The sequence below is a fragment of the Oryctolagus cuniculus genome, chromosome 18, assembly GCF_964237555.1.
Source record: "Oryctolagus cuniculus chromosome 18, mOryCun1.1, whole genome shotgun sequence".
NCBI lineage: Eukaryota > Metazoa > Chordata > Mammalia > Lagomorpha > Leporidae > Oryctolagus > Oryctolagus cuniculus.
The window spans coordinates 10,155,402-10,180,401 of NC_091449.1; the positions used below are offsets into that span (position 1 = coordinate 10,155,402).

The 25,000-nt window shown below is 65.5% G+C and overlaps 1 protein-coding gene across 2 annotated transcripts; it reads left to right on the top strand.

The window, feature by feature from the left end:
* The first annotated feature begins 651 nt into the window (after nt 1-651).
* Nucleotides 652-24,795, top strand: SLC8A2 (solute carrier family 8 member A2). 2 transcript variants are annotated; one of them, XM_070062036.1, is made up of 10 exons: nt 652-861; nt 5,066-5,756; nt 9,264-9,928; nt 13,600-14,022; nt 18,565-18,668; nt 18,782-18,799; nt 20,249-20,373; nt 20,614-20,713; nt 23,233-23,511; nt 23,603-24,795. In XM_070062036.1, exons 2-10 carry the CDS (start codon nt 5,082-5,084, stop codon nt 23,977-23,979), a joined length of 2,766 nt encoding a protein of 921 aa, XP_069918137.1. In that variant the 5' UTR covers nt 652-861; nt 5,066-5,081; the 3' UTR covers nt 23,980-24,795. The 2 variants fall into 2 exon arrangements, with proteins under 2 accessions (XP_069918137.1, XP_069918138.1); XM_070062037.1 differs by lacking the exon at nt 652-861 and adding an exon at nt 3,665-4,893.
* Nucleotides 24,796-25,000: the final 205 nt, after the last annotated feature.

Consider the following 25,000-nt stretch of genomic DNA (forward strand, 5'->3'; position numbering starts at 1 on the left):
CTGCTTCCTGTCCCTGCCAGTCCCCAGCCTGGGGCACCGAGTGGTGCCCCGAGTAGGGGTGCGGACCCTGGGACAGCACTTCGCCCGCCCCCTCCACCCGGTGCCTCTGTTTCTCGGTAAAAATGGAGCTAAGGGTAGCCTCTACTCCCCAGGGCTGGCAGGAGGGTTGACTGTGTCTACATGTGTCAGGCGCTTATTAAAAAAAATGTTGTGACAGTGCCTGCCACGTGGCGGTCGCCGCCTGAATGGCAGCTCTTGTTACTATTATTAATGGGTGCCTTTGTGGTTGTTTGGGGCCTCCGCGAGGTTGCTCGTGCGAGCGCAGCGTGTGAATTTGGATCTGGCTCGGGTCAGGCATTCTTGCCCGCCCTCCCCCGCCCCGTCCTGGGAGCCCGGAACTATTTGTGGCTGTGTGGCTCGTCTGGTCCTTGTATGGTTTGGAGAGGTGCGCGCGCCTATGCGCGCGGGGCTGGGGATACCGGTGAAGCGCGCGCCGGCGCGCTCGCCCCCGCCGCTGTCCCCGGCCCCTGGTGCTGAACCCGGAGCCCGGGTCGGAGGCTCAGCGGCCTCGGCCCCGCGTGCCTCCCTCCCCGCCTCCCGCCCGCGCCGCCCGCGCACCGCCTCCCCGCGCGGCTCCGCCCTCCCGCCCGCCCGCTCCCCGCCCCCTCCTCCTCCCTCGCCGACCCCCTCCCCGGGGCCCTCCCCTCCCGCTCTCCTCCCTCGCTCCCCTCTCCCTCCCCTGCTCCCGGCGCTCCTCGCAGTCTCCGGCTCCCCTCTCTCCCTGTCTCTCCCTCCTCGGGCGGAGTCGCCCACCGCTGCCAGCCCAGGGCTGGGGGGACCCGCTCCAGGCTGCAGCCGCAGGTAGGCGACCCCAGCGGTGGGCGTGGGAGCTTGGTGCTGCCCAGGTGCGGGGTGGGGAGGGGGCGGCTGGAGGATCCAGGAGCCGCTTTCCGTGGGCTTGGGTTTGGAGGGTGAGGGACTGCCCAGCCGGAGCGCGAATGCCAGGGCCCTTCTGTGGGCGGGGGCGCCAGCAGCCCCTCCGGCGATCCCCCCTCCCCGCCGGAGCTGGCCTGGGGCTGCTTCCCCGCGCTGCGCCGAGGGGGAGAGGGGGAGAACTCCCTGCCCCCACCCGGTGGGGCGGCCCGAGCTCGCCGCTGCCGCCGCCGCCACCTCCGCCTCCGCCTCCGCCCCCGCCTGCCTGTGTCCGGGTCTGGTCTCTGTCCGGCCCCTGTCCCCGGATCCCCGTCTCTCCCTGCCTCTCCGTGCCTGGTTGTGGTCTCCGACCGCCGGGCGCCCTGTCCCCACGCTCCTCGTCTTGCGCCATCCCTGCTTCTCTCCCTGCCGTCTGGGCTGTCCCGTGCCTATGTCCGTCTGTCCCCACTCTCTCCAGATCTACTGTTTTCCCATCTCGCTCGGCTCCATCTCTGTCTCTGGGTATCCCTGCCTCGGCTCCCTCTTCCTCTTCCCAGAGCGGGTTAACTCCTCCTACACACCTTTGTCTCCGCCCCCGGCAGAGGGACACCTGCAGGTGCTCCCCACCCCCCCAAGGCCTGATGTCCAAACTCCCATCCCTTCCTCAGCCAAGCCCCCTCTGCCCTGCCAGCTGGCACCCGCCCCCTCTCCCTGGAGCCCCGAGGGCTCTCTTCTCCCCTGCTCTGTCGCTGGCACTGGGCGGACGGTCCTCCTCGCAGCCTAACCTGGAGCCTAGGTAGTGGAATTGGCCCAGTCCTGTCTTCAGTCGAGTGCCCCCATCCCTGTCCAAAGAGCTGGGCCAGTCCTTGCTGCGGTCTGACTTCCACACGTCTTGCTGTCAGCCTGGTTGTTGCCTCATTTGTTCTTGAGACGGCTCCTGAGCACCTCCCTAGACCAGGCACAGCCCTGGGTGCCGGGTCAGGCCAGCCAGTCCTCCCGCATCCCCCTTTCCACCCCTCATGGCATGGTTGCCTCGGACCTGCCTCCCTCAGAGCATGGAGCTCCGGGGCTTGCCCTGCCTGCCCCCTGGGGCTCCGAGAAGGCCCTCTGAGTCCAGGGGTAGGGTCTGTCCTGAGGCACCCCAGCAGTCTTAGAGGACCAGGTTAGGAGCCCCGCAATGACTTCCCATCTCTGCCCTGCCCCTGGCTTCGTGACCCAGCCCGACCCTGTCCCCACTCTGGGCCTCAGTTTACCCACTGGTGCATCACAGCCCAGAACCAGGAAGCTCTGTGCATGCGTGGGGATGGGGGCAGGGTGCATGGGCTTGGCTCACACCTGCCCCCCACCCCCTCCCCCACCCGGGCATCCGAGTGAGAGATGGGGGGGTCCCATCTGGCACTGTCGGGTGGGACCCTTCAGAGGAGGATATCAAGGCCCCCAGAGGCACGGGGTAGAACCGGGGCGCACACCACAGACCCAGCTGGACGCTGGCCCACAAGGGGCCGGAGAGAGACGGCTCTGGGTGATGTGGCCACCTGGCTGGGACTTGGCTGGTGCCTGCCATCTGCCCACCCCTCTCCCACCCTGCACAAACCTGATCCCTCCGCCCCTGCATCTAAACCCAGATTAGGTTTCCTCACTGCGGGGGGCCGGGGGCCGGGGGCGGGGCCGCCCCAGCCACAGGACACAGACCTCTGTCTTCTGTTGCACAAATATTTATCCCGTGCTTCCCCGAGCCTCCGAGCCTCCCCCGTCAAGGCCGGAGAGAGCAGCCCAGGCGGTGCAGGGAAGGGCCTGAGCTGGGCGGCGGGGCCCCGGGCACTGAGCCCCGAGCTGTGCTGCAGACCCCCGTGACTCCCCCGCTTTTCGTGAATTCCTGACTGCCAAGTGCCCCCTGCTTTGCCCAAAGCCTGGAAGGAGTGGGGGAGAGTCCTGGCTTTGGATCCCAGCGGGTTTGTAATTATGCCTGCGTCGTTGGTAATTAGGGGGCTGCTAATTAGATATATCATTAGGGGCCCTGCGGGGGCGGGGGGGCTGACGGTGCAGTGGCCCTTTAAGAATCACCCCGCTCGCCCCCCCCCCACCAGCGGAGCGCCTGCACACACACTCAAAACACCAACACGCACCGCACTCCCGCTCTTTCTAGAACTTCTGCCAACATCCAGCCTGCCTCCCGAGAGGCGCCGACTCCCAGCCCGTGGGGGTGTGGGTGTGAGCGGGGGCAGGCCGTGGGTTAGACTCCCAGAAGGACTAACTTTGCAAGACAGACGTGGAAGTTGCAGAGAGGGGTGCTGGGGGGTGGAGGCTCCGAGAACCCCACCCTGGTCGGCTGGTTGACTGTAAACAGGTGGCGGGGTTACCACGGCGATGCAAGGACAGAGCAGAGGAGCTCTGTGGGGCCACACAGTGGACGCTGGTCCCTTGGGGCCGATTGTTTCAGCTCTCTGAGCCTTGGTCCTCACATCCTTGTCTCAAATGTGGTAGTCAGGGAAACAAGACCAGGGGATGGGGCAGCAGGTGCAAAAGCCCTGAGGCGGAACCTTGCCTGGTGTCTGAGGAACAAGGAGGAGGACAGAGTGGCTGCAGCAGACCAGGCGAGGGGCAGAGGCTGGCACGCGAGGCCGGAGAGGGACTGGGGAGGCTGAGGGGGCAGGGGCTTTGTGGCTGTGGAGACGGCTTGGAGTGAGATGGCAGCCAGGCAGAGCCTGGGCCGGGGGGGCTGAGCCGATTTGCATTTATTTTTAAGGTTTATTTTCTTTATTTGAGATGCAGAGTTAGAGAGGGGGGGGGGGAGGTGTCTTCCATCTGCTGGTTCACTCCTCAAATGGCCACAACAGCCAGGGCTGGGCAGGGCCAAAGCCAGGAGCCAGGAGCTTCCTCTGGGTCTCCCACGTGAGTGCTGGGGCCCAAGAACTTGGCCGCCTTCTGCTGCTTTCCCAGGCTACAGCAGGGAGCTGGATGGGAAGTGGAGCAGCCAGGACTCAGATGGGATGCCGGCCCTGCAGGCAGCTTAACTGGTTATGCTAGAATACCTGCCCCCTGCATTGCATTTTTTTAAAGATTTATTTTTATTTATTTGAAAGAGTTACAGAGAGAAGTAGAGACAGACGGGGGGGGGGGGGTCTTCCATCTGCTGGTCCACTCCCCAATTGGCCACAACAGCCGAAGCTGAGTTGGTCCAAAGTCAGGAGCCAGGAGCCAGGAGCCTCCTCCGGGTCTCCCGTGCAGGTGCAGGGGCCCAAGGACCTGGGCCATCTTCTACTCTTTCCCAGGCCACAGCAGAGAGCTGGATCGCAAGTGGAGCAGCCGGGACTCGAACCAGCGCCCATATGGGATGGCGGTGCTTTAGGCCAGGGCTTTAACCCGCCCCACTGTGCCACAGTGCTGGCTCCTGCTTTGCATTTTTAAAGGGAACATGGACAAGACACAGCACTCCACAGCCACTCCCACCCAGGATCCAGAGCAGGGAGAGGAAACAGTAGAGACCCCCACACCCACAAAAGGAACAGAAAACCTGGCCCAGGCATCACGTGTCACAGCTGCTGGGGCACAGGGTGACTGAGAGTTGGGGGAGCCCAGATCAGAGACCCAGGGGCACTGAGGTTGGCACCTGCTCCATCACAGGGGAGGGAAGCGGTAAGACCCTCCAGCAGCTCCTCCCCAGACCCCAGAGACAAATCCCCAGCACCCATCAGAACCTAAATCCTGTGCAGAGCCTCCCGAGGGCCCAGTGGGGAACCACCAGAGCCCTGAGGAGTCTCGGGCCTCAGCTCCCCGACTTGCCCTCTGTGCCAGGCATGTCCATTTTCAGTGCTGTAGAGTACTCCACACTTGACGTAGCTGTCCATTTCCGTGGCTACCCCGTCGGGGCCTCTGGGCAGACACCCTGGGCTGCTTCTCCAGGCGCAGGGCTGGGAGCAGAGCTTCTGGTCTGCAGGCTGCCTGGGGCTCGGCGGCCAATCTCCGCAGCACTTGGCTCAGGTGGGGGCCCTGTCTGTCTGTGTCCTTCTCTCTGTCCCCGGGGCTCTGTCTCCCTCCCGCCCATCCCATCCTCCCTGGATTTGTCCTCAGCTCCCCTCAGCCCAGCTCCCCCACCCCCACTAAGCCTTGACTTTTGGTTTCCTCACCCAGATCTCCCCCTCCACCCCCACAGGACCCTGCCACCCCCCATGGCTCCCCTGGCCCTGGTGGGGGTCGCGCTCCTCCTGGGGGCCCCCCCATGCTGGGGGGCTGCCACCCCCACGCCCTCCCTGCCGCCTCCACCAGCCAATGACAGCGACAGCAGCTCCGAGGGCTGCCAAGGCTCCAACCGCTGCCAGCCGGGGGTGCTGCTGCCCGTGTGGGAGCCTGATGACCCGTCGCTGGGCGACAAGGCGGCTCGGGCTGTGGTCTACTTCGTAGCCATGGTCTACATGTTCCTGGGCGTGTCCATCATCGCCGACCGCTTCATGGCATCCATCGAGGTCATCACATCCAAGGAGAAAGAGATCACCATCACCAAGGCCAACGGTGAAACCAGCGTGGGCACCGTGCGCATCTGGAACGAGACCGTGTCCAACCTGACGCTCATGGCCCTGGGCTCCTCGGCGCCCGAGATCCTGCTCTCCGTCATCGAGGTGTGCGGGCACAATTTCCAGGCCGGCGAGCTGGGCCCCGGCACCATCGTGGGCAGCGCCGCCTTCAACATGTTCGTGGTCATCGCCGTGTGCATCTACGTCATCCCGGCCGGCGAGAGCCGCAAGATTAAGCACCTGCGCGTCTTCTTCGTCACCGCCTCCTGGAGCATCTTTGCCTACGTCTGGCTGTACCTCATCCTCGCCGTCTTCTCGCCGGGGGTGGTCCAGGTGAGCTGGGACTGCCCCCTGCCCCCACACACACACACTCCCTCGGGGCACGTGCGTGTCTGCAGAATCCAGAGGGCGTGGCTGTTAGCAGGCAGTGCAGATCCAGGTCCTTGCTGAGCTGCATGCTTGCTTGCTTACGTTCAGAGGGGGCCACCAGGTACAGTTGCCTGGGTCACACACTGCACAGGGAGATTGAGCCAGAGCGGGCGAGGCAGGCCTGGAGTCCCGCTGGTGTTACAAAGCTGTGTCTCAGGCTCCCGTAAACTCTCCCTCGGGCACTGTCTGATCTGTGTGACGAGGGGCCAGGTATGTGCACCTGCTCCTTCCCCCACCCCCCTGCCCCCTTTGCACTGTGCACAACACACTCACATCTTCCAGCCTGATGTGTTCTGACAGTGCTCACGGGTGGGGGCAGCTCGGCCCGCTGCGCGTCATCCATCCGAGGGCTCGTGTAGCCACGTGCCCGTATCTGCAGAACTTGGCTCCGCGTCTGTTGCCAGATACGCTCCCACGGTCTGCGTAACCCATCCATTATTCATGGCTGGTTTCTGGTGTTGGGATGGTTTACGCGGCTTCAGTGTAACTTACGCTCCCGCGTAGCCCGACACGGGCACAAGCGTGAGCCCAGGGGCTGCCCTGCGTTGCTTCTCCCAGCCGCTCAACATTTGCATAATTTATTCCCTCACGATTCCGTGCCTCCCGCCAACATTTGCATAATTCATTCCCCCACGATTCCTTGCCTCCCGCCTACATTTGCATAATTTATCAGTGGGCCGGCCCTCGCGCGTTCACACATAGGAATAATTTATCCACGGCGGCCCTGGGCTCACTCACTGCCTGCCCCACTGCCGGATTTCGCCAGCTGGTGGCAAAGGTAGAGATGAGACAGGTGCCCTGATGATGCGGAACAGCAGAACCAAGGGGCGAGAAGCCCCAACCAGGAGAGGGGAGACAGGGAAGGCAGTGATGAGACCAGGAGTGGCTGACCCCCGACTAGTGCGAGTTTCCTGGCAGCCACAGGGAAAAGTACAGAATGCTGCATCGTGGCAGGGAGGGGGGCATGAGAGCAGAGGAGGGTGTGAGACCCCACTGCTCTGGGGGAGAGAAGGCACCTGGTGGGGGGTCCACTCCAGGAGTCACTCACTGGAGCCCATTATGGGATACATGAGGTAAAGGCAGGGGCAGTGTGGGCAGGGCAGGAGCTGGCTGCCTCTGATTTTCTCTCCATTGCTGTGTGACCACAGGCAGAGCCCAGACCCTCTCTGGGCACTCGCTTTCCAGGGAGTCGGACCCGGCCAGGGGTTCTTGAGCTCCATATCCAGCGGTCCCTCGTCGTAACACGTGCTGTCTCCTGCCCTCACTCTGCCCCTGGGAAATGCTCGGGTGGCAGAAGGGAGGTCTTCTCCCTCGGGGGCTTCTTCATGGGCCCCCCAAGCCAGGGGCCTGGGTTCAGATCCCGCTTCTGCTCCTTCGCGGCGTGGCCTTGGGCAAGCTGCTTGCCTTGTCTGGGCCTCGGTATCCACATGTGGTCATCGCTGAACAGCACCGTGACCTGGCCGGTGCCACTGGCCTCCTAAAACGTCAGAGCCATACAGATTCCAAACTGTACAGAGAAATTTCCAGAACAGTCTGGAATTCCAGCGTGACTGCTGGAGCAGGCTGGGTTTGGGAGAAAGACGTGGCTTAGAGACCCTGTAGGCCAGAAGGCGCGGTGCTGGTGCAGGCCACGCAGGACTAGTGCAGCGGGCAGGAGATGCTGCCAAGGCCCGGGTCCCAGGGGCCGCAAACAGGTTGCAGGACAGGACCAGCAGTGGCACACTGTGAGGTCAGGGAGGCCCCAGGCGGCTCTGGGCCAGGAGGGGCTGTCCCAGGAGTCCCCTCCCTGATGATGATGGCAGCCAGGTGCGGTCATGGAGTGCCCAGCCCCGCCGCAGGGGTTCCAGCTGCCCCCCAGAGACCTGGCAGCCCACCCACGGTGCACCTTACGCAGCCCGTGCCGCTGTTCACAAACCTGTCTCGTTGGGGCCGGGGCTGGCGGCCTCTGAGCCATCAGTGAGCAGTGACCAGGGCCTGGGGCGGGGCATCCCGGCCAGGCTGTGGGCCCAGAACTGCTGCGTTTCGGTGTACGGGGACTCATCAGTGAGGCTGGGAGTCTGCGACTTTCCACAGGGGCAGGAGACCAGTCAATGCACCTGTTAAGACACCGTGTTGTGGATCAGAGTGCCGGAGTTCCCGTCTGGGCTCTGCTCCCAAACGCAGGCTCCGGGAGGCAGCAGTGTGGCCCAAGTGCTCGGGCCCTGCCCTCCCCCCCCCAGACCTGGACTGGGCTCCTGGCTTCAGCCTGACCCAGCCTCGGCTGTCAGGAGCATTCGGGAAGTGAACTTGTAGATGGGCGGTCTCACTCATCTCTGTCTCTGTCTTTCCACCTGTCAAAAATAAATAGATAAGAACCTTAGGAGAGAGAGAGATGGGTATCTATGAAAAGTAAAGTCGCAGAGATAGGGAAACTGAGGCAACAAGAAAGATTTTAAAATGACGGAATGAGCCAATCAGGAAACAGACACACACAGTGATGGGGAGAGGCAGAGATGGACACAAAACCAAAGGGACAGAGGAAGTGATGGAGAGATGGGGAAAGGAGAGGGAGTGGGTGGCCCATACAGCAGGCGGGCGGGGAGACAGGCGGGCAGGCGGGGGGACAGGTGGGCGGGCAGGGGACAGGGGGACAGGCGGGCAGGGGGACAGGCAGACAGGCGGGGGGACAGGCGGGCAGGTGGGGGGTGGGTGTGTGGATGGACAGGCGGGCAAGTGGGTGGGTAGACAGGCGGGCAGGTGGGTGGATGGGTGGGTGGACAGGCGGGCAGGTGGGTGGGTGGATGGACAGGCGGGCAGGTGGGTGGATGGACAGGTGAGCAGGTGGGTGGATGGACAGGTGAGCAGGTGGGGGGGTGGATGGACAGGTGGGCAGGTGGGGGGGTGGACAGGTGAGCAGGTGGGTGGATGGACAGGTGGGCAGGTGGGTGGGTGGACAGGTGAGCAGGTGGGGGGGTGGATGGACAGGTGGGCAGGTGGGTGGGTGGACAGGTGAGCAGGTGGGTGGATGGACAGGTGGGCAGGTGGGTGGGTGGACAGGTGAGCAGGTGGGGGGGTGGATGGATAGAAGGAGGGCAGGTGGGTGGATGGATGGATAGAAGGAGGGCAGGTGGGCAGCTGGATAGACGGATGGGTGGGTGGGTGGACGGGCAGGCAGGTGGGTGGGTGGATGAGAAGAGGCAGAGACAAGGGACAGAACAGAAAATCGGTGGGAGGGCGACAGACGATTAATGCAGTGGGCAGATGGTGAGTGGCAGATGATAGGACGGATGGGCGGACGGGGGGAGAGAGAGAGAGACGGGAAGACGCAGAGATGCCCCCACAGAAGCACGCGAGGGGCAGAGGCGGGAGGGGCCCGCAGGGCGGGCGGGCGCCCCCTGGCGGCGCGGCCGTGCTGACGCGCGCCGCCCGCAGGTGTGGGAGGCGCTGCTGACCCTGGTCTTCTTCCCGGTGTGCGTGGTGTTCGCCTGGATGGCCGACAAGCGGCTGCTCTTCTACAAGTACGTGTACAAGCGCTACCGCACCGACCCGCGCAGCGGCATCATCATCGGCGCCGAGGGCGACCCGCCCAAGAGCATCGAGCTGGACGGCACGTTCGTGGGCGCCGAGGCGCCGGGCGAGCTGGGCGGCGCGGGCGCGGGCCCGGCCGAGGCGCGGGAGCTGGACGCCAGCCGCCGCGAGGTCATCCAGATCCTCAAGGACCTGAAGCAGAAGCACCCGGACAAGGAGCTGGAGCAGCTGGTGGGCATCGCCAACTACTACGCGCTGCTGCACCAGCAGAAGAGCCGCGCCTTCTACCGCATCCAGGCCACGCGGCTGATGACCGGCGCGGGCAACGTGCTGCGGCGCCACGCGGCCGACGCCTCGCGCAGGGCGGCGCCGGCCGAGGGCGCGGCCGAGGACGAGGACGACGGCGCCAGCCGCATCTTCTTCGAGCCCAGCCTCTACCACTGCCTGGAGAACTGTGGCTCGGTGCTGCTGTCCGTGGCGTGCCAGGGCGGCGAGGGCAACAGCACCTTCTACGTGGACTACCGCACGGAGGACGGCTCGGCCAAGGCGGGCTCCGACTACGAGTACAGGTGGGTGCTCGCGGCGCGCGCGCCCGCGTCCAGGCGCCCGGCACAGACCGGCAGCTGGGCTGTCCGCGCGCCCCTGCGGAGGGCCGGGTGCGGGTCACCGCCCCAGGCCGCGAGTTGGCGCGGGCACGGCCCCTGCCGCCCTTCCCACAGGCAGGATTTGGTCCCTGGTCTCGCCCCAGAGCCTGGCCGGGCCCTGATTGCAGACCCGGTCCCCGCTGGCGAGCAACACCGCGCTGTGCCTCTCCACTTCTCCCCCGCAGCCTTCCTCCAGAGCCAGGCTGGGCTGGTGTTTGTGTTTGTGTTTGAGTTTTGAGATTTGTTTATTTGAAAAGCAGAGTCAGAGGGGGGGCGGGGAGGGAGAGAGAGGCCGTTCATCCCCTGGTTCACTCCCCAAATGACCACAGTGGCCAGGGCTGGGTCAGACAGAAGCCAGGAACTCCATCCAGGTCTCCCACGCAGGTGCAGGGGCCCAAGCACCTGGGCCATCTGCTGCTGCCTTCCCAGGCCATAAGCAGGGAGCTGGATCGGAAGTGGAGCAGCCAGGAGGCAAACCGGTGCCCACGGGATGCTGGCTTAATCCAGTACTCCACAATGCAGGGTGCCCACCCATGCTTTTTTAATTACTAGTTTCACTGTATTTCTCATCACCAATAACTTCCACCACCCACATACTCATATTAAGAATATTTATTGAGCACCCACTGTAAACCAGATTTGCTCATGCTGTTCCTTGCTTGTGTCCAAACCATGCTGTTGGGGCCGGCGCTGTGGCATAGCGGGTAAAGCCGCCACCTGCAGTGTCAGCATCCCATTTGGGTGCTGGTTCGAGTCCCGGCTGCTCCACTTGCGATCCAGCTCTCTGCTGTGGCTTGGGAAAGCAGTGGAAGATGGCCCAAGTGCTTGGGCCCCTGCGCCCGCGTGGGAGACCTGGAAGAAGCTCCTGGCTCCTGACTTTGGATCGGCGCAGCTCCAGCCATTGCGGCCAATTTGGGAGTGAACCAGTGGATAGAAGACCTGTCTCTCTAACTCTGCCTTTCAAATAAATTAATCTTTAAAAAAGAAGAAGAAGAACCAACCATACCGTCCTAGCTGCTGTGGCTTCAGCGTGTGCTCTGTCACCTGGCGGTCCAGGCCGCCCTTGGCCTTAGGAAGAGCTCAGTGCCCTGTGCCCGCAGCAGGGCTGGAGGTGTGTCCAGGTAGACAGCCAGGGCAGGCGCAGCCACCCACCTGAGGGTTTCCTCCAACACCCGTAGCGTCTCAGCTCAGCTTCAGAACTCCGCTCGGCCCTGTGCTTGGTGGGGGACAGCCCCTGTGCCAGGCACCGGCCCAAGCACCCGAGGCCCACGACAAACGAGACAGACAAGCCTCCGGCCTCTGGGCTGCTCTCCCGCGCCCTCCGCCTGTGGCTCTGTGCTGATGCCACGCTCGTTTAGTTACTGCGGCGCTGGGACGTGCACTGCTCCCTGGGGAATCACCCACCACCACCGCCGCCGCCGCCGCCGCCATTACTAGAGGAATGGTGGTTACTGAGCACCTGCTGTATGCCCCCAGACAGTGGTTACTGAGTACCTGTTGTATGCCCCAGGGTACGCCCCTGCTCTCAAAGTTACAAAAAGGATCAAAACTGCTACATGTTTTATTATTTTAGACCACTTGTTTATTTGAAAGGCAGAGTGACAGAGCTAGAGAGCAAGAGCGAGAGCCAGAGCGAGAGAGAGAGAGAGAGATCTTCCACCTGTTGATTTCACTCCCCAAAAGCCAGCCCTGCGCCAGGCTGGAGCTAGGAGCCAGGAACTCTTTCTGGGTCTCCCACGCATGTGTGCAAGGGCCCAAGTTCTTGGGCTTTCGCAGGTGCATTAGCAGGAAGCCGGATGTGAGCGGAGCCGCCGGGACTCGAACCCGCGCTCTGATCTGGGGTGTCGGCCTTGCAGGCTCGGCTGCACCTGCTGCACCATAGCTTCTAAAGCAGGAAGTGGTGATGAGCGCCGTGCAGGAGAATAAACCAGGGAGAGCGAGACGAGGGCCGGAACGCGCCCGGGTCTTTGGTTCCTGTAAAGCGAGCCGCCCTTTGCTGCTACTGTGTCTCGGTGCCTCGGTCTCTCTCCTTGCCATTCTAGCAGACCCACACACAGCTCCTGCCCGGGACCTGCTGTGCGCCAGAGGCTTTTATTTTGGAGGGTGAACACAGAACAGTAAACAAGACCCGTAAGATCTCTGTCATCACGTGGTCCAGAGTCCATTGACACTCAAGGCTTGGCACTGCCTATCAAGGCCGTGTAAGCCCGAGACCGGGTCCCAGTCCAAGCACAGCCCTCAGCCTTGCTCCCCAGGCACTCGCCTGCCTTGGCAGTCTGGGCAGGCAGGGCTGCCACCTACAGCTGGGGAGGTTGTGCGCTGCTCGAGAGCAGTCTAGCAGCCACAGAGGAGCAGCAATGCCCCCCCTCCCGCCAGCACTGCTCACCGCGGCAGTGGGGGAGGGGGGTCCTGTTCACCCTCACCCCCGCTGGGTGGTGTGCACTAACAACGGGGCAGGCTGGCCTGAGCCACAGCCCCTCGGCCGCAGGGCGGGTCACATGCCTCAGCAGACCCGGTGACATCTCCCAGGGCGAGCCGTCCCCATTCCCGCAGCCCGCGCACCACGCACACCACGCACTGGCTGTCCTGCCTCCCTAGCGTCCCCAGCGTGGCCCTCGCTCGCTCTCAGCCTTCCCCGTGGCTTTCGTGGCCCGGCCACTGAGGGAGGTGACAGGGTTTTGCAACGTGCGCACTCAGGCCGAAGTCCCCCCCAGGAGGCACACGGCGGCCGCTGCTCGCCCGGGCAGGTGACGCCCGGTTCCGCCGCCCCCCGGGACTGATGGCGCTACACCTTCGGTGTAGTGGCCTGGAAACGCTGGGGCTAAAACCCCCGCAGTCGGCCATCCGTTAGCGTCCTGCGACTTCCAAGGTTCCCCTATGAGGACTTTACAGAAATGCGTCTTTACAAAAAGACTGCATGGGCTTCCGGAAACGGTTCGCACCAACTCTCCTTGAATTCCATCTCCCCGCCAACTTGGTGACGTCACCAGCTAACATGCTGGGTGCTTCCGGTGCGCCCAGTCTGCACGGTGCCCGTAGAGGGTGGGCGCTGTTAGGGGGCCCGTTTTACAGACAAGCAGGTGGGCTGCGGAATGGATGCCACGCCTGCTGCGGGGCGGGGCCGTGCTGGGCTGGGGCGGGTCAGCCCAGCTCTTGGCCAGCACCGGGGGTCCCTCTCTCCCTCTGGGATGCAGTCCTGGGATGCAGGAGCCAGGGAGCCTTGGTTAGGAAGGGACGAGCAACGGCAGGGAACCAAACCACGGCCACGAGCCCCGCCCATGCATGGTGGTGCCGGCAGGGGGGCGGCTCAGGGACCGGCTGCTGCCCTACTAGGAAGACCCACTCATCCCCTCCTACCTGGCCCCCGCCTCACTGCCTCGTGCCCTCACCCAGCCCCCTTCCCCGAGGGCACCCAGCGGGGTCCCCAGAGACTTCTGCTCAGATGCCCGCCGTGGCGCCCACCGCAGCCCGCGGTGACGTCATCGCCCACCTCCCCACGCCCTTGCCCCCATTCAGCCAGGCCAGGCTACCCCTTCCCGCGGCGGCGCCTCCTCCGGGAAGCGCCGGCCTGACGCGCTCTCCCCGCTCCCGCGCAGCGAGGGCACGCTGGTGTTCAAGCCGGGCGAGACGCAGAAGGAGCTGCGCATCGGCATCATCGACGACGACATCTTCGAGGAGGACGAGCACTTCTTCGTGCGCCTGCTGAACCTGCGCGTGGGCGACGCGCAGGGCATGTTCGAGCCCGACGGCGGCGGGCGGCCCAAGGGGCGGCTGGTGGCGCCGCTGCTGGCCACCGTCACCATCCTGGACGACGACCACGCGGGCATCTTCTCCTTCCAGGACCGCCTGCTGCACGTGAGCGAGTGCATGGGCACCGTGGACGTGCGCGTCGTGCGCAGCTCGGGCGCGCGCGGCACCGTGCGCCTCCCCTACCGCACGGTGGACGGCACGGCGCGCGGCGGCGGCGTGCACTACGAGGACGCGTGCGGCGAGCTGGAGTTCGGCGACGACGAGACCATGTGAGCGCCCGACCGACGGCCGCGGCGGGGCAGACCCTCGGGATAGAGCTGGCGGGAGGGCGGGGGCCTCGGGAGAGAGCCAGGACCGAGGGCGCCGGAGAAGGAGCGCAGCTGAGAGCGGCGGAGCCCTGGGAGGGGCGGGGCTTGATGGTTGGGGCATGATTGGAGAAGGGGCGGGGCTTGATGGTTGGGGCATGATTGGAGAAGGGGCGGGGCCCTGGGAGGGGCGGGGCTTGATGGTTGGGGCATGATTGGAGAAGGGGCGGGGCCCTGGGAGGGGCGGGGCTTGATGGTTGGGGCATGATTGGAGAAGGGGAGGAGCCCTGGGAGGGGCGGAGCTTGATGATTGGGCATGGTTGGAGAAGGGGCGGGGCTTTGAGGGCGGTTGAGGCCAGGGCAGATGGTGCCTGAGAAATGGAGCTTGACTGGGAGAAGGGGTGGGGCCTTTGAAGGGGGCGGGCCTGAGCAGACCTTGCCTGAGAAATGGGGCATGATTGGAGAAGGGGCGGAGCCCTGGGAGAGGGCGGGGCTTGAGCAGACCGTGCCTGGGAGTTGGGACATGATGGAGAAGGGGCGGAATTTGAGAGTGGGCGGGGCCAGAGACGATGGTGCCGGAGGTGGAGCTTAGCTAAGAGAGGGCGGAGCCCTGGGAGAGGGCGGGGCTTGAGCAGACCGTGCCTGAGAGTTGGGACATAATGGAAAAGGGGCGGAATTTGAGAGTAGGCGGGGCCAGGGCCGATGGTGCCTGAGGAGGGAGTAGGGCCTGTAGGGGGAGGGGCCAGAGCCAATGGTGCCAGAGATGGCGCTTCGCTAAGGGGGCGGAGCCCTGGGAGTGGGCGGGGCTTGAGAAATGGATCTTGGCTGGGAGAAGGGGTGGGGCCTTGTAAGAGGCAGGGCCTGAGCAGACTGAGAAATGGGGCATGATTGGATAAGGGGCGGAGCTTTAAGAGTGGGTGAGGCCAGGGCAGATGGTGTCTGAGAAATGGAGCTTGGCTGGAGAGTGGGCGGGGCCTTGGAGGAGGGTGGGGCTAGGGCAGAATATATCTTGGAAGTGGGCGGGGCCTGGGGAATGGAGCTAGGGGCTGGGTAGGGGGCGGGGTCGAGGTCAGGGCGGAACCTTGGAGGGGGCGGGGCCAAAGTAAACCGTGCCTAGGAAATGCGGCTGGGCTGGGGAAGGGGGCGGGGCCCTAGAAGAGGGTGGGGCCCGGCAGACCCTGCGAGAGCAATGGAGGTGGGCTTGGGGAGTAAGCGGGGGCCCTGAGGGGCGGTGCCTGGGACGGAGGCGTGGCAGAGCCTAGGGGAGGGGCGGGACTGGGGAAAAAGGTACCTGAAAAGGAGGGATAGGAGCCCTAGGAGGAGAGTTTGGGGCCTTAACTGGTAGCTGGTGGAGGTGGAGTGGCCCGAGGGGCTGCCCAGGGGACGTGGGGGAGGGTGCCATCGTCGAAGTGGGAGACTGGGGACCAGAGAGGGGACTGGGCCTAAGGCGGTGGGTGGAGTCTGCACAGGGCAAAGCTGTGAGCTGTGGAGAAGGGGGGTGGTCTACAGAGGTGGGCGGGGCTTGTGCGAGGGGGGGGAGGGAGGAGAAGGAGGAGGCAGAGGGAGCCCTGGGAGGCTTCGGGAAGAGACGGTGGGGCCCCCGGGGGGAACACAAGGGCCGGGGCTCGGGCTGGGAGCGGAGGGCAGGACGCACAGACGCGTGCAGACGGACGTGCGGCCCCGGCTGCCCTCGCGCCCATCCTCGGCCTCCCTTGGCCGGCCCGCGCGGCTGCGGCGGCTCCCCCTCCCCCCCAGCGCTCCCCGCCGCCCACGCGCGCCTCCCGCTCCCGCCGCCCACGCGCCTCCCCGCCGGGCCCGCTGCTGCTGCCGCCCCTCCTCCCGGCCTCGGGCCTCTGCTTTGGGAATCTCCGCCTCCCCCTTCCTGCCGCCCCCGCCCCGTCTCTGCACCCCTGCCTGTCTCGCCCCCCCCCCTTCCCCGGGACCTCTCCCTGGGTGGTGTCTTTGTCAGGCCGGGGCTCTGTCCCCAGTGTCCGGCCCCGGACGCCAGCTCTCCGCGCTTGCCTGGGAAATTGGGCTGGGAACCATCCCAAACCCATCGCTCACACCCAGGAGGTGGAGAGTCTGGTCTTCCTCCAGCCCCGGTCCCTCCTGGAATCTATCTCGCTTCCCTCCTGCTGCTGCAGCTCCAGGGGCCGTCTCCTCCCCTTCACGGCTTCCCCAGGCTGGGACAGAGGTGTCCCCCGCCCCCGCGCAGGCTTCCAGCTGTGGCTTCGGGAAACAAAGAACAGGAGACTAATTAGCCTTTGGGGAAACACATCCTCTGTGCGAGGGGCAGGCGCTAATTTAGAGGCGCTATGGGTGGGGTGGGGGACGCCTGGGCGTGGCTGGAAGAAAGCAGGACAGAAACGGGACTGGGAGAGAGACAGCAGAGCGGCAGAGACGAAGGGGAACGGGAGTGGAGGGGCAGAAGGCTGGGGAGACCGGCGTGGAGGACGGAGCCTCCTGACGCCTCCCGCGGGCGGGGGAAGGGCAGAGGTGGGTGACAGAGGGACCGGTCTGAGCTCGGAGGCCTCCAGGCGAGCACGGAGGAGGAAGACTGTGGTGTGGGAAAAGTCCCGCCCCCATCTAGCTCCAGCCTCTCTTGCTGTCCCCTGCTAGTCCAGTTCCGCCTCGTCCTGGCGCCGTGAGCGCTTGCTTGCCAGGACACCGGTTGAGCGTGTCACCGCGTGTCAGTGGATGGCAGCGTGTCTGCGAGGCCATGCGCGGCGGCGATGTGTGTGTCACCAGGTCAGCGTGTCACGGTGCTGGCAGCTGGAGGCTTGGTCTCAGGAGACCCCTCCCCCCCCACCCCCCAACCCCGTTCGCCTGGCGTTTCAGCACCACGGACAGCTCCAAGTCCAAAGTGGGGGGTGGGAGGCTGGGAGGGGCCATTTCTTTCTACCCACAGGAAACTGAAAATATCCTGAAGCCAGGACGGGGGAGGTGGGCGTGCGTCCCCACATGAGCGTCTGTGCGCCTGTCCTCACCCTGGTGGCGCTGTGTGCTGTGCCTGGTGTGTGTTCCGGGGCATCTGTGGTCAGCTGCTACTTGGAGTCTCTGGGAATGACAGTCTGCGAGCCACAGAGATGGGGGCAGAAGAACAAATGGGACGGGCGTTGGTGTAGAGGTTAAGGCGCCCGCAGCCCCCCCGGAGTAGCCTGGGTTCCGTACCCAGCTCTGGCTCCCGTCTCCAGCTTCCTGCTCCCTGGCACCCTGGGTACCTGCCACTCACTCAGGAGACAGATGGAGCTCCTGGCTCCCCACGTTGGCCTCCCAGCCCCAGCCATTGAGGGGACTTGGGGGAGTGAACTGGCAGATGGAAGTTCTGTCTCTCCTCCTTGCAAATAAATGAAAATAAATGCATTTAAAATTATTCTTTAAAAAGAACATAAATGCAGAGAGAAGGGGCGAGACTGAGAGAGAGACGGGGACACAGAGCTGGGAGATAGCAGAGGGAAGGAGGCCGGGTGTGCAGGTGGGTGCTGTGGCGGGGGTGGCGCGCTAGCAGGCAGCCATGTGGTCCGTGTGAGTTTGCCACTGCATGGGAATGGCTGCGGGTGCAATGGCGCGTGGGTGTGGGCGGCGTGACTGGCTGTGCTCCCGTCCGGGTGCCTGCGTGGGCTGGGTGGTGTCAGTGTTTCTGGGTGCTGGGCCAGGCCCTGGGGGACTACGTGGGTCCTGCATGGAGGACTGGGGTTGTGGTTCGTTTTGTGATGGAGCGGGGTGGGTTGCGTGCCAGAAGGGGACAGTTCCTGCCGCCCCCCCGGTTACCATGGGAACAGGGGTGCTGAGAAAAATCAATTAGCAGTTGATGAACTGATGAATGTGGTCAGGGCGAGGCAGGAAGCTGGGGGGTGGGGTTCTGGACTGAAGGATTTCTGTTAACAAAATATTTATGGAGGGCTGTCAGGGAAAGGCACATAATGGAAATGAACTTGCCTGGTGCAGCCTAGCAGTGGGGAGGCAGAGGACAAGCAATAAATAACTAGTCCAGAAACTGCGGGAAGGCGGAATGGAGATGGGAAAGCAGAGCAGAAGGGGCTGGGTGTGCTGGGGTGGGAGCGCTGAAGGAGGGGCAGGGGGCTTCGCGCAGGTAAAGCTGGAACAGGAAGTGAGAGAGGAGCCAGGGGGGAGAGTGACAGCCAGTGCAAAGGCCCTGAGGCAGGAGCCAACCCAGCCTCAGAGGCAGCAAGGACCTCTGGCAGGGCGAGATGGGAGCCACGCGGAAGCCAGGCGTGCTTAGGCGGTGCCTGTGCTAGGCCGGGCTGGGGGGTGCTGGAGGCTGGGGGAGGGTCGCACATGGAAGTGGAGATCTTGTGTCACCCGCGAGATGGCGTGCGTCCCTTTCAGAGACCCGCGCTGCCTGCCCAGGTTTGCGTTGGGGAGGACGGAGCGAGCTCACGGGGCCGGGGGCAGCGGACGCGGGCGGGGAACTGGCCGGCCGGCCACTGGCGAGGAGGACGCCAGGGAGGGGGCTTACGCTGGGTGTCTGCCCGCCCCTCCCAGGAAGACGCTGCAGGTGAAGATTGTGGATGACGAGGAGTATGAGAAAAAGGACAATTTCTTCATCGAGCTGGGCCAGCCCCAGTGGCTTAAGCGAGGGATTTCAGGTGAGGACCCCCCCCCCCCGCCCCGGGGCGGCGGGCTCTGGGAGAGGGGAGGAGCCCGGGGCTGGGCTCTGCGGGGGAGTGCTCTCACTGTCTCCCTGTCTGTCTCTCCCCAGCTCTGCTGCTCAATCAAGGTGAGTGGAGGCCCCTCGGGCTTTGAGGAGGGGGCCGTGGGGACGGGGCTCAGAGCTTCTTGCCTGGGTCTGAGAGCGTGGAGTTGTAACGGCAGACGCGGGCCGCCGAGGGCGGGCGCCGGTCAGCGTGAGTTGGGGGTCACGGTTAGGAGCTGGAAGGTCAAGGCCGGGGACGGAGGGGTCGCAGGCTGAGATCTCCGTTTGTGGTGGGGTCAGCAGGAGTCAGATTTGAGGTTCATTAGGACTTGGAGGGGGGGCGGCCTTGGGGTTTGGGACGCTGTGCCCCAGGCTCGTGGGGGTCGGCGGTGAACCGGATTATAAGTGGGGTCGCATGTAGGACGAAGGCGAGGCTGAGGTCAGGGCCTTGGGTTAGAACCGGGGTCGGAGCGAGTGGGGAACCCGAAGCTGGCGTCGGGGGTTCTGTCTGGACCTGTAACAGGCCCGCAAACCCCGGCAGCGCCACACAATCCACGTCCTTTTCCGCTCTGGAAAAGTTGTCTGAGGCCACTCCTCCTGCGGCCTCGCTGAGCCCGCCTCTCTGCTTCCCGCCGCCGAACGGGCCCCGCGCATTGGGCGGTCTTCCTGGGCCCGGCCTGTCCATCACCTCTGCTCACATCCTATTGGTCGCAGCGCAATCACGTGGTCACGCCCAGCTGCGAGGAAGGCTGGGAAATGTAGTCCAGCTGTTTGCCGGGCGCGGAAGGGAAGCAGGTTCCAGGCAGCTCTAATGCATAGTCCAGCGCTTCGTTAGTGATGACGGCGAGCTGGGGACGGGGGCTGAGGTTCGGGTCAGTGGAGAACTAGCGTGGGTGCGGGATCTGGCTGGGGCTGGTTGCGGTGGGGTCAGATCCAGAGTTGTGGGGTGGGATTTGGGGTCGGTGGCCACAGGATTACGTTTGCGGCCCCAGCTGAAATCCGGGTTGGTACTGGGATTGCAGTGGAAGGGCAGAATGCCTTGGGGAGAGAGGAGCTCAGAGCCGGGATGGAGGCGGGCGTGAGTCCAAACGTGGCGCCGACAACAGGCGTCCTCGCTCCCCACCACCTGCGACCCCTCCGGGATGCTCCCAGGAGCCCAGGCCTCCTCCCGCGAGGGCGGTGACGGCGATGGTGCACTTCCTGAACATTCGTTGTGTGCCAGACACTATTCTAAGCACTTAATTAACTCATCTCACCCTCCCGGTCGCCCTGTGAGATGTAGGGACTGGCGCAGAGCAGCTAAGGCACTGCCCAGGGTCACACGGCCCCCACCATGGGGCCCCCAGACAGACACACACACCACACACCAGCTAAACTCCCCAGGCCAGCCCTGGAGGTGGGTTCAGACGGGACTGGGAAGGGCCACCAGGGGGGCTTCCTGGAGGAGGAGGAGAGGCTGTCTCGGCAGTGAGGGCATCGCGGGCCCGGTGAGGCGCACCCTGTGGGAGCCTCAGCTCCGACCCTCGCGCGCAGGGGATGGGGACAGGAAGCTGTCGGCTGAGGAGGAGGAGGCGCGGAGGATCGCGGAGATGGGCAAGCCCGTGCTCGGGGAGAACTGCCGGCTGGAGGTCATCATCGAGGAGTCCTACGACTTCAAGGTCACTTCCAGCCCGGGGTGCGGCGGGGTGGGGCGGGGTCTCCCTGAAGAGGGTCCCAAGAGCCAAGCGGTCCCTTCAGCACCGAGGACAGCGACCACCTCTCTCCCAGCAGAGCCCGCGTATGGGAGGTTGAGGACCCCTGAACGTGGGGTGAGGGCCCCCCCGCCCCAGTGCCCCCCATGGGGCTGCCCAGGGGCCACCACAGCCAGTGACCCCAGGTCCCCGCCCTCTGGTCCTCAGAACACGGTGGATAAGCTCATCAAGAAGACGAACTTGGCCTTGGTGATTGGGACGCACTCGTGGAGGGAGCAGTTCCTGGAGGCAGTGACGGTGAGCGCAGGTAAGTGGCGGGGAGGAGGGGGCGCGGAGGAGAGAGGACCCGAGCCACGGGGGGGGGGGGGGCTCCGAGGGAGGCACAGCGGCCCAGGCAGGCAGCGGGGAGGGCAGCAGACGCGACAAGGGGACAGACACAGAGAGAGAGCCACCCAGGGGAGCCGGTGAGACGGGCGCAGGGCCAGGGCGCAGGGAGCAGGAGGCCGCGGGGACTCGGCCCGGGCTTCTTCGCGGCGACCCCGGGCACTTAGGGCGCAGGTGCCGCTGCGGAGCCTCCCCGACAGGGCCCGGCCGCCGGCGTTGCCGTGGAGACAGTCACCCAGGGCACCCGGCGCTCCCCACCTGCCTCGGCCCTCAGACGGGCCCGCGCTGCCCCCTTGTGGCCAGAGGCACTATGACACCGGGCCTTTGTGGTACAGAGCGGGGAGACCGAGCCCCGCGGGGAGGCAGCACCTCCGGGCCTTACACGGTCCCAGGTTCTCTCCAGGGAGGGCCCAGGCGCTGTGTCTGGAAAGAACCCAGGCCGCTTCCTGGGCTTGGCCTCCTGGAGCTCACAGTCCAGTGGGGGCAGAGAGACTCAACCCAGAGTGGGCAGGGCTTGGGCGGTAACCCCAGGGAGAGCCACGTCCGGTGCCTGAAGCACTCTGCAGTCAGGGAGGGCTTCCTGGAGGAGACGTCTGAGCTGAATCCTCACATGGGAGTCACGGGGGGGTGGGGTTTGGAGGGAGGACGGTGGGGAGGGTCCCCCAGATGCCCCTGGACTCTGTTCTGGGAGCGCCCAGGGGCTCGGGGCGGAGCAGTAGGGAGCCGGGTGGGCCTCGCTGCCTCGAGGGGCCGTCGGCCTTGACGGAATCCCCCATCACGCTACGGTTTGATTTTGCTCAAGTACTGAGTTCACAGTGGGTTGTGCCGGGGCTCGGTCCTCCTCATGTCTCCTCCGCCTTCTCCGCCCTCACGGTTTGCCCTCACGGTTGCGACACGGCTGCTGCCCCTCCAGCGGTCAAGTCCACATTCCACGCGGGAAGAAAGACAAAAGGGGCCCCGCGAGCGGCTTGTGAGGCTGCAGCGAGACCCTGGCTCTGGACTGCAGCGCGCGGGACTGAGCCACGCTCACCGCGTGGTTAAGCGCTGGCCTGCACACTCGGGCATTTCCTCCTCTAACACGCGAGCGGCTCAGGGAGCTGGGGAAGGGGCAGCGGGGGTCCATGGGGCGCATGGCGGCCGCCCCCCGCGGCTGACCAGCCCCGGCCTGTCCATCACAAAGCCGCTGTGGGTCCCACTGGGCCACACCAGGGGGCGCCACGCAAGGGTGAGACCACCCCAGGGGAGCGTGGGCGCTGCCCGCAGGCCGGCGCCCACCAGGGACCCAGGGGCCACGAGGTCTCGCCAGGCCAGGCCGGGGGGAGGCCGGGAAACGGCCATTCCGCTGAGGGCCTGCGCGGCGCGAGGCATGCCGGGACGCCGGGGGTTTCCCTCTGAGCGCGCGCCCGTGCCTCGTCCCGAGGGATTCTGGGAAAACACCTCCTGTTAGCCGCTGTCCCGCCTCCGGGCGGCGAGAGGCCTGGGGGCAGCGCATGCCATGCGTTTCCGGAGCGGAAAGGGGTTATTTTTGGCTCAGCACGGGCCAATCCCCAGCAGCCGGGGATCCTGGGAGGCTGGGTATTTTTAGCTGGGTCCACAGGCACTGGGGGAAAGTAAATATCTGTCCCTGGGCCGTGCACGCTCCTAGCTGCAAGGGATTCTGGGAGAGTGGCGGCTTCTGGCCACGCCCAGTTCACGGGGGTGTGGAAGATTGGCTGCTTCCGGCCGCCAGCATGGACACGCCCAGCTCCACGGATTTCTGGGAGGTGAGCTGCTTCCTGCTACAGTGTGGCCACGCCCAGCTCCGTGGGGTTCTGGGAGATGGGTTGCTTCTGGCCGCAACGTGGCCACACCCAGCCCCACAGAATTCTGGGATATGGGCTGCTTCTGGCCACGCCACCCAGCTCCGCGGAATTCTGGGAGATGAGCTGCTTGTGGCCGTGCCCAGCTCCGCGGAATTCTGGGAGATGGGCTGCTTGTGGCGGTGTCCAGCCCCACGGAATTCTGGGAGATGAGCTGCTTGTGGCCGTGCCCAGCCCCACGGAATTCTGGGAGATGGGCTGCTTGTGGCCGTGCCCAGCCCCATGGAATTCTGGGAGATGAGCTGCTTGTGGCCATGCCCAGCCCCGCGGAATTCTGGGAGATGAGCTGCTTGTGGCCATGTCCAGCTCCGCGGAATTCTGGGAGATGAGCTGCTTGTGGCCATGCCCAGCTCCGCGGAATTCTGGGAGATGAGCTGCTTGTGGCCGTGCCCAGCCCTACAGAATTCTCGGGGATGGGCTGCTTCCGGTCACGCCCAGCTCCGTGGGGTTCTGGGAGATGGGCTGCTTCCGGCCGCGCCCAGCCCCGCGGAATTCTGGGGGGTGGGCTGCTTGCGGCCGCGGGGTTCCAGGAGCGCGGCGGCCTCTGCGCGCGGCCGTGCCCAGCGGGCTCGTGTGCCCACAGGGGACGAGGAGGAGGAGGAGGACGGGAGCCGCGAGGAGCGGCTGCCCTCGTGCTTCGACTACGTGATGCACTTCCTGACGGTCTTCTGGAAGGTGCTGTTCGCCTGCGTGCCGCCCACCGAGTACTGCCACGGCTGGGCCTGCTTCGGCGTCTGCATCCTGGTCATCGGGCTGCTCACGGCGCTCATCGGCGACCTGGCCTCGCACTTCGGCTGCACCGTGGGCCTCAAGGACTCGGTCAACGCCGTGGTCTTCGTGGCCCTGGGCACCTCCATCCCCGGTGAGCGCGCCGGCGGGGGCGGGGCGGGGCGGGGCGGGGCCTCGCGCGCGCGGGGGGCGGGGCGGGAGCCGACGCGCGTCTCTGCCCGCAGACACGTTCGCCAGCAAGGTGGCGGCGCTGCAGGACCAGTGCGCCGACGCGTCCATCGGCAACGTGACGGGCTCCAACGCCGTGAACGTGTTCCTGGGCCTGGGCGTGGCCTGGTCGGTGGCCGCCGTGTACTGGGCGGTGCAGGGCCGGCCGTTCGAGGTGCGCACGGGCACGCTGGCCTTCTCCGTCACGCTCTTCACCGTCTTCGCCTTCGTGGGCATCGGCGTGCTGCTGTACCGGCGCCGGCCGCACATCGGCGGCGAGCTGGGCGGCCCGCGCGGGCCCAAGCTGGCCACCGCCGCGCTCTTCCTGGGGCTCTGGCTGCTCTACATCCTCTTCGCCAGCCTCGAGGCCTACTGCCACATCCGGGGCTTCTAGCGGCGGCCCCTCGGCGGCCCCTCCCCCGGGACCCCCGCCCCTCAGGGAGCTCCGCCCCGCCCCGCGCTGCAGGTGCACGGACGGAGCCCCAGGGACCCGCGGGAGGGAGCAGGTGGGCGTGGGGCGCGGAGGGGGCCCCGCGGGAGCAGGCGCGAGGCGAACCGCGACTTCTGACATTCCAGCGCCCCCACTACCTCTGGGGCCCAGCCACGCCGTGGAGAGTGGAGGGAGGGGCCTGCGTGTGTACATAGCGTGCTGGGGGGAGGGGCGTGGGGTGCATGCCTTGGGGACGGGGTGGGGGACAGGCAGCAGACTCCCTCAGCCGCGAGTGGAGGGCAGACAGGCGCGTGCGGCCACTCTGCCCCCGACAATCTAGAAGGTTCTCTTTGCCCTCAGTGCCAGCCAACCCGGGCAGGACCCTCGAAGAGGAGCCCGAGGGTCCCAGAGGACCAGTGCTATAAGCCAGCAAATGCTGCCACATCTCTGCCGGGTGGGGGGCGGGGGGGCGGGAGGGGCCTCGGCCGCGGGTCCGGGTGGGCGTTTTTAACTGGGGAGGCTGTCTCTGGGGAGGCCGCCTGCACTTTCTTACCGTCGATGTTTCCCGCCCAAAGGACAACTTGGGGTGTGGGGAGTGCTGCCCGCTCCTCGGGACCCCAGGATGAGCCTGCCACCCCATGACCTGCATCCTGTCGCCCTGTGTGCATCGACCCCCGCATCCCGGCCCCGCCACCGCCCCTCCCCCAGCTCATCCGCATCAGTCACGGTCTCTGTGATTTCTGTAAAAGTTGCCATAAAACAAGTTCTGCCTGGAACGCAGTCTGCCCGTGGGAAGGTGGAGTTCAGAAGAGCGGTGCATGAGGCCGCCGCGCAGCCGCACGAAGGGCCGCGCCGCTTCCGCCAGCTTCGCCTCCGTCCAGTCCGGAGCCCGCGCGAGCCGCGCCCCCGCCAACCGGCCAAGGAGGTGCACGAGCCAAGAACGCGCAGCCCCCAGGCCTTGACCAGGCCGCCGGGAGCTACCGGG

Coding starts and splice junctions, on each gene's coding strand:
- SLC8A2 (XM_070062036.1), top strand. CDS start 5,082: ATGGCTCCCCTGGCCCTGGTGGGGGTCGCGCTCCTCCTGGGGGCCCCC. Junction 14,023..18,564: donor TTCGGCGACGACGAGACCAT/GTGAGCGCCCGA, acceptor CGCCCCTCCCAG/GAAGACGCTGCAGGTGAAGA. Junction 20,714..23,232: donor GGCAGTGACGGTGAGCGCAG/GTAAGTGGCGGG, acceptor GTGTGCCCACAG/GGGACGAGGAGGAGGAGGAG.